Source organism: Carcharhinus amblyrhynchos, chromosome 17 (genome assembly GCF_965287045.1).
Source record: "Carcharhinus amblyrhynchos chromosome 17, sCarAmb.v2.hapA, whole genome shotgun sequence".
NCBI classification, from domain to species: Eukaryota; Metazoa; Chordata; class Chondrichthyes; order Carcharhiniformes; family Carcharhinidae; genus Carcharhinus; species Carcharhinus amblyrhynchos.
This window is the reverse complement of record NC_137340.1, coordinates 6,295,916-6,311,967: the sequence shown is the minus strand read 5'-3', so window position 1 is coordinate 6,311,967 and position 16,052 is coordinate 6,295,916. Positions and strand designations below refer to the sequence as shown.

Below are 16,052 nucleotides of genomic sequence, written 5' to 3'. Positions count from 1 at the left end.
CCCTGAGGTTATGGAAGGTTGGAAGGAGATGCAAAGCTTTCTTCTGAGCTGGTGTAGGAGCTGTTTATATCCATCTTTAGGGAATGTCAGTTTGGGACTCCGCGCACGCCTCGGGTTTTGTGTCGGTTGCAGCGCACTTTTGCAAATTCTGTGCTTGTTTTTCCATTTCAGGCAAAATGTGATCCCAAAACCACGATGGCAAAACCCAAGAGTAACAACAGCAACTGCAAAACCCTCCCGACTGACGAGAAATCGAAGGTGGCGGCTGGTGAAGAATGTGGGGCTGAAGAACAAACCTTCCTCGTCACTCTTTACAAATACATGAAAGAAAGGAATACTCCAATAGAAAGGATACCGTACCTCGGATTTAAACAAAGTAAGTGCAGCCTCGCTCCTTTCACAGCATTTAACCTGTTGAGAATTTCTCATCTTGCTGAAAAAGACTGTTTTGTTGAAGCTTTGCATCTTGCACTCATCAGGCGATTCGCAAGAATGCAACGTAAAGGGAAATCAACAAATTTATACTGTATGAGAAGAGAGCATTGATTGGTCAGCAAGTGGACTCTTGTAGAGACATTGCCATGGAGAATGCACTAGTTCATGGTAACTGACAGTTAACTGCCGAGCAGTGTTTAGAATTTAAATCAGGCCCCGAGGAATGAAACAGTGAGTTGTTGAGGGCACAGTAAGTCATCTCACAACTCCAGGTTAAAGTCCCTGATGAAGGGGCAAACCCCAAAAGCTTGTGGGTTTATTATCAAATAAAGCTGTTGGACTGTAACCTGGTGTTGTGAGACTTCTTACTGTGTTTACCCCAGTCCAGCGCCGGCATCTCCACATTGAGGGCAGACAGAGCTGTTGCCATCAGGGTTCCCTCCACAAGCCACGGACTACCCACAAGAGAGCCTCTCCTCCATCCCGCTGAACCGACTGGGAGGCCGCCTCACCGCATGGGGAAGATTCCCCGGTGGGGTGGCCACGTAAAACCCTTAATTGGGCACCTGAGAGGGGCTCTGAGCCTTTCCTACCACCGGCAAAGTGGCAGGGAGGTGGTGGGCACTCCAGCCCGTGGGCGCTCCTCGCCAACCTGCCAGGCTTCTGCCTCCTGGACTGTCCCCAGAGGGCTGGTACAATTCAGCCCAGGGTAACGGGGCGGATCAGCTCCGTAAGGAAAGCCTGTTGAGAGGCAGGAGCAGGCAGGCTGCAGTGAGTGTCGTGTGAGGCAAGTTCCTAGCTTTAGCTGTTGAACGATTTAGCCCAGAATCAGAACTGCGTCTGTCCCAGTGTACAACCATAAATGGTCACACATTTCATCCCTGGAGGCTGGGTTGTGAGGAAGTCCGGCTGTCCAGATGTTTCTCTATTCTCCCGCCAGTTAACGTTCTAAAGTGCGATACTTCTGCGAAATCACTGCTGGAGTAGAGATTGTCAAAGGGAGATTCTCTTGGCAAGAGGTTCAGGGGAAAAGACCGAAACCAGTCTGCTGGTAAGGAGTGAGTGCAGTGTAAAGCGCTGGCAGGATTTCTTCCTGCATTTTGCCCATTCCCATCCATTCAGTCAGAGAAGGAGCAATCCTTCTCCCAGGCCCGGGGGAACTGCTGGAGTGCCTCCACGGTGGAACGTGCTGAGTGGTGACCTGTTGAAGGGAGCCCATGGGAATAGAATCACAGATGCGTACAGTACAGAAAGAGGCCCTTCGGCCCGCACCGAACACAATCCCACCCAGACCCTACCCCACCCCATCTCCCTACACATTATACCCACTAACCTCCGCTACCCTGGACACTAAGGGGAAGTGCATGCAGGATTACACAGCTCGACACAAAGTGCTTCAGTTCAACAAGTGTGAAAGTAGTCACCGCCACAGGGACACACGAGATGGAAAGGTTCTGTGTCTCACTGTGGTTGATGCTCGCCCCTTTCGAAAGGACAGTAGGACTACGGGGCACAGCCTCAAGATAAAGGGGGGGCGGTTTAGAATGGAGTTGAGGAGGAACTTCTTCACTCAAAGGGTGGTGAATCTCTGGAATTCTCTGCCCGTTGAAGTGGTGGAGGCTGCCTCGCTGAATATATTTAAGTCACGGGTAGATAGGTTTTTGACAGACAAGGGAATTAAGGGTTATGGGGAGAGGGCGGGAAAGTGGAACTGATCCACTTCAGATCAGCCATGATCTTATTGAATGGCGGGGCAGGCTCGAGGGGCTAGATGGCCGACTCCTGCTCCTATTTCTTATGTTCTTCTTTAACTTGAGAAGGGAGGGGGTGGGTAGCTTGGGAGCACGATGGCCCGTTCACCCGGCAGTACAAACGCAGCAACAGAATCGACCCCAGGGCGTTTTGGGTGCAGTCTGTCATCAACTTGTAAGATACCATCTCCGTGCCCCCACACTAGACGGGCATCCGCACTGCCCCGCAGCTCTGAATGTTACTGATGCCGTCCACTTTTACACGGTGGTTACGATGGGAGGTCACAGGAGTTGGACAGTGGTCCTTTAAGCCAGTCTAGCCCCGTGGGGCCAAATGGTGGGGAACCATTTAAAGGGCCCATTCCTCCTCCTCCTCCTCCTCCCCCTTCCTGCCCCACCACCACCACCGAGGCTGAATCATGGCAGAGGGATGAGTCTGTCAGGAGCGGGGGTGGGGCAGCTTCCACTAAGAAGCTAAGAAACACGCAGCAACCAATTGGCCACCCCTGCACCCACCATCACTGCAGCCTCTTTGAGTTTGAAACCTTGTAAAAAGCCTCCAGCGGGGCATACCTCTTGTAGTCTTGAGGTGTCCATTCCCCTCCCATCTCAGAATCTCCCAGCAGACACTGGGACAGGTGGTCAGTGCTGGAGTGTCCCCTATTGGCCTCCAGCCTCAGGAGGGCCCTCGCCATCCTTAATTAGAAAGACCTTCCCTCAAGAAAGTTTCTATAGGGAGAGGGATAGCTTGATCTTGGGATTGGACATAGCTCGGCCCAACACTGAGGGCCAAAGGGCCTGTACTGTGCTGTAACGTTCTATGTTTCAAAGTAGTCAGCTGCCTGGTCCTGGTGTAGGCTCCCGGCCTGCGTTTGCACCCCAGGAATCAGGACAAACAAACGAAAAGCTAACCCCTCGGCCCTGGACTCCTAGCCTCGTTACATAACCGCTGCACATCTGTAGGAACGAAGAACAACACAGCACGGGAAACAGGCCCTTCGGCCCAACGAGCCCGCGCCGCCATTTTAACATTGTGAGCCCCCTCTCCACCCATGACCTTTGTCTACGCTTATGGCACTCCACATTGGAAACCAGATTGAGGGGAGACTAATTTCGGGACAACTTGTTACACCAATCAGCCTAAGAGCACATCTTTGGGGTGTGGGAGGAAACCGGAGCACCCGGAGAAAACCCACGCAAGCACGGGGAGAATGCGCAAACTCCCACAGACACCGGCCCAAATCCATGTATCTGCACAGCAAACAGCGATAGTCACTGAGCTGTCGTCTTGCCCGTCAGTTGGTCCAGTTTAAGCGTACACTAACGACGTGAAGCACTAGGCTACTCTCAAAACACCCAAGAGCAGCCCTTGTACGACCCACCGTGTGTATGCCCCTTGTTGGACAACAAGGTAACTTGATGTACACACTTTCCAATCCAGAGCTGAGTGTGTACAGTATAGATTATTCACTGGAGCTGGACTGTGGAAGGTACTTTACACAGTTGGGGTGTTTTTTCACATTGCCACTGAAGTGAGGATGTAAATTCCAATTTGTTTGATTTTTTTTCTCTGTGAAGCCTCTACGTGGAGTGAATAGAAGAGCTCGTACCCTTCAAACTCCCTGAGAGTTAGTTACCTGAGGGGCCTTGGCAATGTCAGAGTATTGATATTGTGCTGTACTCGGGCTGCTGTGCGGATGTTACGCTGTGAGAATCGAGTGGATCCCAAGATCAAAAAAAAAACAATTAGAAGTGTGACCAATGCCCTTAGAGCACTCTCTAAAATTACACAAACATCCTTTTTATTTTAGCAGCCAGTAATATAATCTCGACGCTCTGTAATGTACAGCAACTGCCTGAACTGTTTGAATAATTATCTGTTCATATTTGTATCTCTCAGCCTGAGGCCTTGTTGATTTTATTAAGAATTCATTCACCGTTTTCCTTCAGAAATTCCCATGAAATCTGGCCTCTTGTCAAAAAGCTAACACTCCCTCCCTCTGACTCCTGGCCTTGTTTAATCACTTTTTTCTCCTGATAGTCCTGACCACTCTCCAGCTCCATCCCTCCCCCCTCCTCGCTCCCTTCATGACACCTCCCCCCCCCCCCCCCCCAACCCCAGCTCGCTCCCCTCGCAAGCCCGAACTGAATCCTCAGTCAGTCGCCCAGAGCAATGAGGAGAAACCTCTCCACTCCGAGGGTGATGAACCTGTGGAATTCTCCTCCACAGAAAGCAGTTGAGGCCAAAGTGTTGTATGTTTTCGAGGAGGGGTTAAAGAGATCAGAGGGAGAAAGCAGGAGCAGGTTACTGGGCTTGTTGATCAACCATGATCAAGATGAATGATGGCGTGGGCTCAAAGGGCCAAATGGCCTCCTCCTGCTCCTGTTTTCCCTGTTTAAAGTCACCGGAAACACTCGTTTGGAACGTGAGAGCAAGATTCTGCACTTTACGGTGATAAAAGTTCCAAACTGTCCGCAACCTGCCCCAAACTTTCCCATCTGAACCTCCCCAGTATTTGTTGCCAGCATTGGTGTGACCACCAGAAGGATCCATTTATATCTTCACAAGACGTATCGCTGGCAACTTGACTGTGTGTTAATGAGCAGGTGGAGAGTGTAGATTATACCCAGTCGCGTGGAGTGAATTGAGCGAGAGCAAACGAGGGATCTTTACAATAAGGGTTCGGTGTCGTTGTGACAGTTAGATAATTCAGATACTTGATTTGGATGTTGACTTTGCAGTTGGTTTATCTTGGTTAATGTTCACCAAAGCTTGGCAACTTTCCCTGCTGCGGTTGACCATTTTTGGTTTGTGCCACTGAGAAATATTACATTCAGAAGTGTGTCATCGGCGATGCTTTTTAGTTTGGCCAACAGTAAGAGACTGTAAAACTGTGCAGGTGATGGTTATTCGTTGTCATGAATTAATTCAATGTTACGCCTTTCATCTGACAATCTTGTACTGATGATGTGGCACCTAGTACTGCGGGCATCAGGGTGCCTCTGTTGGGGGTACCAGCTGCCCCCCGGTCCATTGTAGTTGCATGCTGGGAGAACACAGAGACCAAAGGGGAAGATAGGAAATAGCAGTGGGCCATTCAGCCCCTCATTCCTGCTCCGCCGCTCAACAACATTACGGCTGATCTTCTACCCAGTGCCATTTTCCTGCACTATCCCCCTATCCCTCGATGCCTTCAATAACTAGAAATCTTGTCAGTCTCAAGTCTTGAATATACTCAATGATTCAGCCCTCAAATTCCAGAGATTTACCACCCACTTTCTCCTCAGCTCAGCCCTGAATGGCCTTGCCCACGTTCTGACACTGTCCCCTGGTTCTCAATCTCACCTCCGCCACCCCCTCCCCCAGGCCAGGAGAAACATCCTTCCTGCTTCTACCCTGTCCCACCCAGTAAGACTTCTGTATATTTCCGTGAGCTCTCACTTTTCTCAGCTCTAGAGAATACAGGCCCATTCTCCTCGATGTTTCCTCAGAGGACAATTTTGCCATCCCAGGGATCATTGCAATCCCTGCATGGCTGGTTTATCCTCCCTTAGATAAGGCGGCCAAAACTCTACACAATACACCAGGAGTGGCCTCGCCAAGGCTCTATTCAACTGCAGCAAGACTTCATCACTCCTGTACTCAAATCCTCTGGCAGTAAAGGCCAGCACACCATTTGCCTTCTGAATTTCTTGCTGCACTTGCATGTTGGCTTTCAATGATTTGTGAACAGGGACATCTGGGTCCCTTTGTACGCTACTCTTCTCAATTTCTCACCAGCTAAGAAATACTCTGCATTTCTGTTTTCCCTCCCACAGTGGATAATTTCACATTTTTCCACACTACATTGCATCTGCCATGTTCTTGCCCACTCACTCAGCCGGTCTAAATCCTCTTTGCATCTTCCTCACAACTCACATTCCCCCCCAAGGTTCATTCCGAACTTGGAAATATTACATTTGGTCCCCACTTCCGAATCATTGATCCAGACTGTGAACAGCTGGAGCCCAGATACTGATCCAGCCTGCCAAAATTAACATGACCTGTTTAACTGCTCTTTCTGTCTGTTAACTCATTTCCAATCTCTGCCAGTACATTACCCCCTATCCCACGTGCTCTAATTATGTTTATTAAGCTCCTGTGTGGGACCTTTATTGAAAGCCTTCCGAAAATCCACATCAACAACTCTGTCCTAAAGGGTGTGAGTGTCTCCTGGTGAAAGGATTCAGGTACCTTGCCCCCTCCCTGATGTGTCAGTGTCTGCAGCTCAGCCTCCGGCTCAGCGACTCTGAGCTGGTAGTTCCTCTAGATGCTTACTGCAGACCTGAGGGGAGGCACGGTGGCACAGTGGTTAGCACTGCTGCCTCACAGCGCGAAGGACCTGGGTTCGATTCCCGGCTTGGGTGACCGTGTGAGATCTGCACGTTCTCCCCGTGTCTGCGGTGCTCCGGTTTGCTCCCACAATACAAAGGTGTACACGTTAGGTGGATTGGCCATGCCAAATTGCCACTAAGTGTCAGGGGGAACTAGTAGGGTAAATACATGGGGTTATGGGGATGGGGTCAGGCAGGGATTGTTGTCGGTGTCGACTCAATGGGCCAAATGGCCTCCTCCTATTCTGTGATAGTGTTTGCCCTGGATTGCACTGGTGCCCATGAGCTCCCACATCTATAGCTGCTGCAACTGCCTGCCATCTTTACAGCGTTAATTATTTTGCTGATTGCATTTTAATGAATGCCTTGCCCCTGCCTGCGCTTATATTCTTATTTCAATAAGTGTTCTACTTACTGAAATCCCCTAATCGCGATACATAGGAAATACTCACCAACCAGTCGAATAAACTTTATTGCTATCAGTGAAGAGTTGTATTTTATGCACCAAGAACTTATCTAAGATCCATATTAACCTGACTTCTGATACCATGGGACACGCTTGAACCCTCTCGCCCTTGTAACCAGTTGTGGATAAGGATTGTCTTCACTCTGTCATTGGCGAAGGTGAAGCTTTCTCAAGTGTGAATTCGTGTCAACCGCAGCCCAGCTGACTTCATTCCTGCCCCTGGGTCAGATGGTTGCAGGTTTGAACCCCACTGCAGACACTGGAGCACACGTGCAGTGTTACAGTGCTGCACTGTTGGCAGACTTATATTCAGTTGACCATCTGGATGATCAGAAAAGGGTGGGGAAGCAATGGCCTAGTGGTATTATCCATCAATCCAGAACCTTGGTGAATGTTCTGGGGACCTGGATTCGAATCCCACCACAACAGCTGGTGGAATTTGTATTTAATAAAGAATATCTGGAATTAAGAATCTAATGATGACCATGAAACCATTGCCGATTGTCAAAAAAAACCCACCAATATCCTTTTAGGGAAGGATATATAATTCCCTAAAGGTGGCGACACAGGTAGATAGGGTCATAAAGAGTGCTTTTGGAATATTGGCCTTTATAAATCGGAGTATTGAGTATAAAAGTTGGAGTGTTATGGTGAGGTTGTATAAGGCATTGGTGAGACCGAATTTAGAATATTGTGTACAGTTTTGGTCACCTAATTACAGGAAGGATGTAAATAAGGTTGAAAGAGTGCAGAGAAGGTTCACAAGGATGTTGCCGGGACTTGAGAAACTGAGTTACAGAGAGAGATTGAGTAGGTTAGGACTTTATTCCCTGGAGCGTAGAAGAATGAGGGGAGATTTGATAGAGGTGTATAAGATTTTGATGGGTATAGATAGAGTGAATGCAAGCAGGCTTTTTCCACTGAGGCTAGGGGAGAAAAAAACCAGAGGGCATGGGTTAAGGGTGAAAGGGGAAAAGTTTAAAGGGAATATTAGGGGGGGCTTCTTCACGCAGAGAGTGGTGGGAGTGTGGAATGAGCTGCCGGATAAAGTGGTAAAAGCGAGGTCACTTTTAACATTTATGAAAAGCTTGGACAGGTACATGGATGAGAGGGGTGTGGAGGGGTATGGTTCAAGTGCAGGTCAGTGGGACTCGGCAAAAAATGGTTGGGCACAGACAAGAAGGGCCAAAAGGCCTGTTTCTGAGCTGTAATTTTCTATGGAAATCTGCCATCCTTACCCGGTCTGGCCTACATGTGACTCCAGAGCCACAGCAATGTGATTGACTCTCAGCTGCCCTCTGAAATGGTCTGGCAAGCCACTCGGTTCAAGAGCAACCAAGGATGGGCAATAAATGCTGACCAGCCAGAGATGCCCACGTCCCACGAATGAATAAAAAAAGACAACTCGTGGTTCTGTCTTTGAACATGCGCAGGGCGGTGTGCTCTCTCTTTCTCCCCACTCCTACTTTCCCCTGTCCCTGTTCCTCCTGCCACGTTAGAAATGTAGAAAAACTACAGCACAATACAGGCCCTTCAGCCCACAGAGTTGTGCCGAACATGTCCTTACCTTAGCGATTACTAAGAACATAAGAAATAGGAGCAGGAGTTGGCCATCTAGCCCTTCGAGCCTGCCCCGCCATTCAGTAAGATCATGGCTGATCTGAAGTGGATCAGTTCCACTTTCCTGCTTTCTCCCCATAACCCTTAATTCCCCATGCTTATCAAAAACCTATCAACCCTAGAATTACTAGGCTTACCTATAACCCTCTATCTTAAGTTCCATGTACTTATCTAAAAGTCTCTTGAAAGACCCTATCGAATCCGCCTCCACCACCGTTGCCAGCAGCCCATTCCACACACCCACCACTCTGAGTGAAAAACTTACCCCTGACATCTCCTCTGTACCTACTCCCCAGCACCTTAAACCTGTGTCCTCTCGTAGCGACCATTTCAGCCCTGGGAAACAGCCTCTGACTATCCACTCGATCAGTACCTCTCAACATCTTATACACCTCGATCAGGTCACCCCTCTGGCCAAATGTTTGTCCCATGTCCTGTGTCTAAATCATATCATCTGTTCACGATCTCACTGCTGTTTGTGGGACCTTGCTTATACACATTAGCTGCTGTGTTTCCTCCATTACCAAAGATGTGCGGGTTAGGTTGATAGGCCATGCTAAAATTGCCCCTTAGTGTCCTGGGATGTGTAGGCGAGAGGGTAAATGTGTAGGGATATGGGGATAGGGCCTGGGTGGGATTGTGGTCGGTGCAGACTCGATGGGCTGAAGGGCCTGTTTCTGCACTGTCGGGTTTCTATGTTCTATGTACCACGGGGATGACACTGTTGAGATTTGGCGCATGCTGAACTGGTAAAAGGGGGTCATATAAATGTGTGTCTTTTATTCATGGGGGCTCTGCCGTGTTGTTGTCCCTTGTGTGGGTAAAAGGCAAAATTCCTACACGTTATTAAAGCCCCAGAGTTAGCTGGTTAGCTAGCATGGCGCTTTGAAAGAATTGACGTGTGTTTTTTTACATACAAATAGGACAAACTGTTTACTCAATCCTTGAGCTATCTAAATGCACACAGTTACTTTCTTATTATTCCGCCACTAATGGTTATTTTTGCACTTATTGTCCTTTCAACAGTTAACCTTTGGACCATGTTTCAAGCCGCCCAGAGCCTCGGAGGATATGAAGCGGTAAGCCCAACAAGGACCTCGCTAACGATTACCGTTCTGTAACCTTAGCCCATTCAGTCTTTGTCATTCAGCACTCTGTATAAATAAACAGCAGCTCGGACAAATTCCTCGAATGGCTGTAACCATTCTGTACGTGTGTTTATAGAATCATTTTTTTTTTGCAACAGGGGCTAGAGATTAGATCCAGATTTAGAGCAGGGCAGATTTATTGTAAAACGCTATAAGTGGAAAACGCATTTAACAGCCCCTCTGTCAAGGAAAAAAAGTGAAGTCTGTAATTTTTTCCCATGTTGCCTCTCAAAGGGGACAATTATAAAACCAAGCCAAGATTGGAGAAAGGAATTTTTTTTTTTTAACTTGGCTGCTTATTTGGCATCTGTTCGTTTGTAATATGGGAAAGTATTAATGGCTGCAAAGTGAGTCAGTAATGGATGTTAAAGAATTGTAAAGACCATTTGTCAATGGTTCCTTTGACAAGCTAATGTGGAATATTAAAAACCATCAGTATAATGAGGAAGGAAGCCTACATCTTTTACATGTCTGCTCACTCAGTATTACACCAATATGATTGAGTTACAGTCTGTGTGTACCACAGCTTACATTATTTTGGACAAATTGTTCACCTTGTAACATAACAGTTATTTGTACGGGAAGAAAATGGGTCTTTTTTTTAAAAGAATAACTTCTCAATCATCTTGGTTGCTGAACTCGACTCTGAAGGCTGTTGGTTTGAGTCCCACTTCCAGAACTGTAAGCACAATCGGGCGGCACGGTAGCACAGTGGTTAGCACTGCTGCCTCTCAGCTCCAGGGTCCTGGGTTCGATTCCCGGCTCAGGTCACTGTCTGTGTGGAGTTTGCACATTCTCCTCATGTCTGCATGGATTTCCTCCGGGTGCTCCGGTTTCCTCCCACAGTCCAAAGATGTGCGGGTTAGGTTGATTGACTATGCTAAAATTGCCCCTTAGTGTCCTGAGATGCTTAGGTTGGAGGGATTAGCGGGTAAAATGTGTAGGGATATGGGGGTAGGGCCTGGGTGGGATTGTGTTCAGTGCAGACTCGATGGGCCGAAGGGCCTCTTTCTGCACTGTAGGGTTCTATGATTCCATGATTCTATGACTGTCGGTTTGAGCCCCACCTCCAGAACCACAAGCCCGAGATCCAGGTGCACACGCGAGTGAGGCGCTGAGGGAGGGCGGCACATTTGGACGTATCCTCCAGTAGTCTCCGACCTCACTCACAGCTGGGATTCTCCGGTGCCACTGGAAGTGAATGGAGTTTTGGCCGGAACGCCAAAATCTCCATTCTCGTTTCCAGAGGATGGTCATGGAACATGTTTGGAAAATCCCGCCTGCCATCTTCTGGATGAGGTATCAAACCCAGGCCCCCTCTGCCTTCTCCTGAGGAAATAAAAGCATGCAGAAGGTGAACGGGTGATCCGAGGGAGGTGTTTTAGATGAATAATGGATTCATACACAGAAACAGGCATAGAAATAGCAGGAAGAGGCCATTCGGCCCTTTGAGTCTGCTTGGTCATTCATTTTGATCATGTCTGAACATCAAACTCAATATCCTGATTCCCCCTTCCCCCCGATCCTTTGATCCCTTTAGCTATATCTAATTTCTTCTTGAAATCAGACAGCGTTTTGGACTCAATACACAGTGGTGGTGAATTCCACATATTCGCCAGTCTCTGGGTGATGAAGCTCCTCCTCCACCTCAGTTCGTAAAGGTTTACCCCTTATCCTCAAACTAGGATTCCTAGTTCTGGACTCGCCCCACCATCGGGAACATTCTTTCTGAATCTACCCTGTCTAACCCTGTTAGAATTTTATAAGTTTCTATCAGATCCCCTCTCACTCTTCTAAACTCCAGTGAATATAATCCTAACCGACTTAGCCTGTCCTCATATGACAGACCTGCCATCCCAGGAATCTGCCTGGTAAACCTTCACTGTGCTCCCTCTGTAGCAAGGACATTGTTCTTCAAATAAGGACACCAAAACTGCACACAATACTCCAGATGTGGCCTCACCAACGCCCTGTACAATTGCAGTAAAACATCCTTATCTCTATATTCAAATCCTCTCGCTATGAAGGCCAACATACCATTTGCCTTCTTTACTGCACACTTACTTTCAGTGACTGATGCATGAGGACTCCAAGGTCTTCCTGAGTATCCATTTCTACACCATTCAAGTAACTATCTGTCTTCCTGTTATTGCTACCAAAGTGGATAACCTCACATTTATCCACATTACATTGTACCTGCCGTGTATGTGCCCATTTATCCACATTATACTGTACCTGCCATGTACGTGCCCACACACTCAGCCTGTCCAAATCACTCTGAAGTATCTCTGCGTCCTCCTCACAGCTCACCCTCCCACCCAGCTTTGTATCATCTGCAAGTTTGGAGATAACACATTCAGTTCCCTCCTCCAAATCTTTAATATATAATGTGAATGGTTGGAGTCCGAGCGGATGAGTCACTGCCAGCCAGTTCAGTAGAGTGAAGCTGTTTTCTCTGTTGGAGGAGCCCAGAACAACGATTCATAACCTTCAAATCAAAGTTAGACCTTTCAGCTAACGCCAGGAAGCACCACTTCACAAACAGGCGCGTGGACGTGTCAAAGTCTGTCTCCCAAACAGCGCTGTAATCTGTGGGCGATAGCTGCTTGTTGGGTAAGTAGGAAGCGATACGAAAGATAAAAGGAGTTTGGAAGTAGACCAGGCAGGATCCAATTGAAGGCCATCTCCGGTTCCTCTGCTCGTTAAACAGCTAATGAGCTTCTCATCATCTTTCCTGTTTGCTGTGCTCCCATTGGCTGCCTTACCTTCCCAAATTCCTGAAGTCAGTGATTGAGCCTGGCGAACACTGGGATTTTCCCGGAAGTGCGATGAGATTCGATCTCGACGCAAGTTCTATTTTCATCGTAACCCCCTGCGGGTTTTGCTCATCTCTGTCTGAGCGAATCACTCCGGCTTTGATATTGTTGGTAGTTGTGTGGGGGGGGGGGAAAAGAGTATTTCTCCCGTTGGGACGGGAATATTTTGGTAACTGAAGCGCTTGCTTCATTTTCGGAGAAGTAAAATTCTTCCACATGTTGTGAGAGGGAGATTGTTGTAAAAGATCACAGGTCAAGTGTAATGGGAGCTGGTCACTGTTTACATCCTCAGATACAAGTGGAATTTTCGTCTGTATGTTGTTTGGAAGTTAGAATATCGTAACTTCCTGCCTCCTCTGTGTTACGCACTGGGGAATCCCTGTTGGAAGTTCCCGTGGGGGGGTGGGATTTACTTAACAATTGTCCGGAAGGGCTAGTTCCCCTGGACAATTGGCTGGGAACCATCCGACAAGGTAATTTAAATCACTAACTCTTGGTGCTTCTGCCAGTGTTACACTAACTCCGAAAGAGCGAAATATAACCCTTTCAGTGGAACTACCCAAACCGAGCTCCGCATCAACACTCCTGACCCTCCCCTATTCATCATCCTCCAGGATTTCCCAACCCCTAGCCCGAGGTGACACAACACCCTCCCCCCGACCCCGATCCCTCAACCTGACACCGCCCTGTCAATTTCACTGGACTTTTTAAACCCATCTGCTCTGGGGCAACCAGTGTGGTAAGTGAAAAGGGGGGGGGGGGTGATCTCCTGGAATTGGCTGCTCGGGACTGGGCTGGGGTCTGTAGGGGTCCAAGCAGCCCCCGCCAGCAGTTTTCAACACTTTTTCAGAGCCAGGTCAGCGTGTTAGAAATTTAAAGTTTATTTATTTAGTGTCACGAGTTATTGTGAAAATCCCCCCCCGTCGTCAACAGTCCAGCACATGTTAGAGTACAGCGAGGGAGAATTTAGCAGGGCCAATGCACCTAACCGGCACGTCTTTCAGACTAAGGGAGGAAACCAGAGCAAACCCACGGGGAGAACGTGCAACCTCCACACAGACAGTGACCCAAGCTGGGAATCGAACCTGGGTCCCTGGAGCTCTGAGGCAGCAGCGTTAACCACTGTGCCACCCAGCGAGACACCACTGTCCGACACTCTTTGGAAGTTGTGGCCCACTGATTTTTCTCACTTGTGTTTTCCCATCAAATTCCCTATCCCCACTGCTCCCCGTTATTCCCAGTTTCTCTCAGCCTTTCTCTCCCCCCGCTCCCTGTTATTCCCAGTTTCTCTCAGCCTTTCTCTCCCCCGCTCCCCGTTATTCCCAGTTTCTCTCAGCCTTTCTCTTCCCCTCACTAACTCCTTATTCTCTTTGTTTCTCCCTCTGCTCAGGTGCCCTTTCTCATCCCTCTGGTTTCCCCCCTCTCTCTTTATCCCCCTTCTCTCTCTCGCTTTCTCCGTTTTGCAGTGTGCTGCAGTGTCCTGATGGTCACTGGAATGTCACAATCTTAAGTAGTTCCTGAAACATCTTTAAAGATACAGTGTTGCACACCAGGGAATCTCTGTTTCTTTTATGCACAGCTGGGTAAGAATTTGTTGTTTGTGAATTCGTGCACCATTTATTCACAAAACCTACATTGTAGTTGTAAATATTACTTACAGGAAGTGAAAAGCATAATTGTAAATGAACAGATGCAAAAGGTAGCACTGTTGAAAACAATTCTTTCCTTTAATAAAGCAGTCTTTGTCTGGGTATTCTGTTCGATAATGAAATGCTATTGAAGGGTACACCATGCAAAAGCCCATTTTCTCAACATGATGCACTGTTTTCGTTCTAAGGCTTTTATGCAAATATGTCCGCAGCGGAACTGTGTTTTCCACTTGTGCGAAGCCTGTTTTTCTGAGTGTGTGACTGTGCTGCAGCCGTCTTTCAGAAATGCAGTCAGGACAAAAATACAAGAACCTTTTCCCCACAATTCCTTCGAGTCCACATTTTCTAAACTCTGTTTTATAAAAGTTCCACTCATTCCCCACTGACCTCCTGCTCGGTAGCACAGTGGTTAGCACTGCTGCTTCACAGCTCCAGGGTCCTGGGTTCGATTCCTGGCTCGGGTCACTGTCTGTGTGGAGTTTGCACATTCTCCTCGTGTCTGTGTGGGTTTCCGGTTTCCTCCCACAGTCCAAAGATGTGCGGGTTGGGTTGATTGGCCCTGCTAAGAAATTGTCCCTTAGAGTCCAGGGATGTGTAGGTTAGAGGGATTAGTGGGTATGATATGGGGGTAGAGCCTCGGTGGGATTGTGTTTGGTGCAGACTCGATGGGCTGAAGGGCCTCTTTCTGCACTGTAGGGGTCTATTAACTAGCAACAGTATATACTATAACTGCAAACCTAACAGAGAGTGGCAGTGTAAATCGAATGCCTTACAATATTCATTGTGTCGTTCACTCAATACCTTACCATGTGGAAGCTGGTGTATCATTCACGGGGTGTTCACACTGCAGGTTTACTATTGGTCCACAACAACTGTGACTTCACACCCAGGGGAAGCAGGGTGTGGCTTGAATCGGGTGTCACTGCCTGACTGGACTCTGAAATGACGCATATTAAATCCGCCTGTCTCAGCAGGGGCACAGCCTCTGGTCACTCGGCTCTGTGGTTAGCACTGCTGTCTCGCAGCGCCTGGGTCCCGAGTTCAGTTCCGGTCTTGGGTCACCGTCTGTGCGGAGTCTGCACGTTCTCCCCGTGTCTGCGTAGGTTTCCTCCGGTTTCCTCCCCCAGTCCAGAGATGTGCGGGTTAGGTGGATTGACCAGGATAAATTGTCCCTCGGTGACCCAAGATGCCTAGGTTAGGGGGATTAGCGAAGTAAATATGTGGAGTTATGGGGATTCGGCGCGGGGGGAAAGCTGGGTGGGATGCTCTTTTGGAGAGGTTAAAATTGATGGGCTGAGTGGCCTCCTTCTCTCTAACTGTCAGGATTCGTTGGGAGTAGTGCCACTTGACAATGACGTGGTTGCCATTTGCAACGTCTGACGTCCTTACTGAAGGAATGAAAGCGAGCTTTCCCTCAACAGGGAGATAGGGCAGGAGGTCAGTGCGGAATGAATGGAGCTTTTATAAAACAGAGTTTAGAAATTGTGGACTGAAAGGAACTGTGGGGAAAAGGTTCTTGTATTTTTGTTTTTTGTCTTATCCCTGTTTAGTCCTTTAATTTTGGGCGAGTTTGAATCTTTTAAAACAATTCTTTGATGAGACGTGGGTGTCACTGGCTGGGACAGCACTTATGCCCCTCGAGAGGGCAGTTGAGAGTCAACCACATTGCTGTGGCTCTGGAGACACGTGTAGGACAGACTGGTTAAGGATGGCAGATTTCCTTCCCTGAAGGGCATTAGTGAACCAGGTGGGTTTCATGGCCATCAGTGAATTCTTAATTCCAGATTTTTATT

The 16,052-nt window shown here is 48.2% G+C and overlaps 1 protein-coding gene across 3 annotated transcripts in view; it reads left to right on the top strand.

The window, feature by feature from the left end:
- arid5b (AT-rich interaction domain 5B) overlaps positions 1-16,052 on the top strand; it is a 154,172-nt gene that overhangs the window by 101,928 nt on the left and 36,192 nt on the right. For all 3 annotated transcript variants that reach the window (XM_080205419.1, XM_080205420.1, XM_080205421.1), the window contains 2 exons: positions 172-376; positions 9,673-9,725. In XM_080205419.1, the coding sequence (XP_080061545.1) occupies positions 172-376; positions 9,673-9,725 (258 nt within the window). The remainder of the gene's footprint in view (positions 1-171; positions 377-9,672; positions 9,726-16,052) is intronic.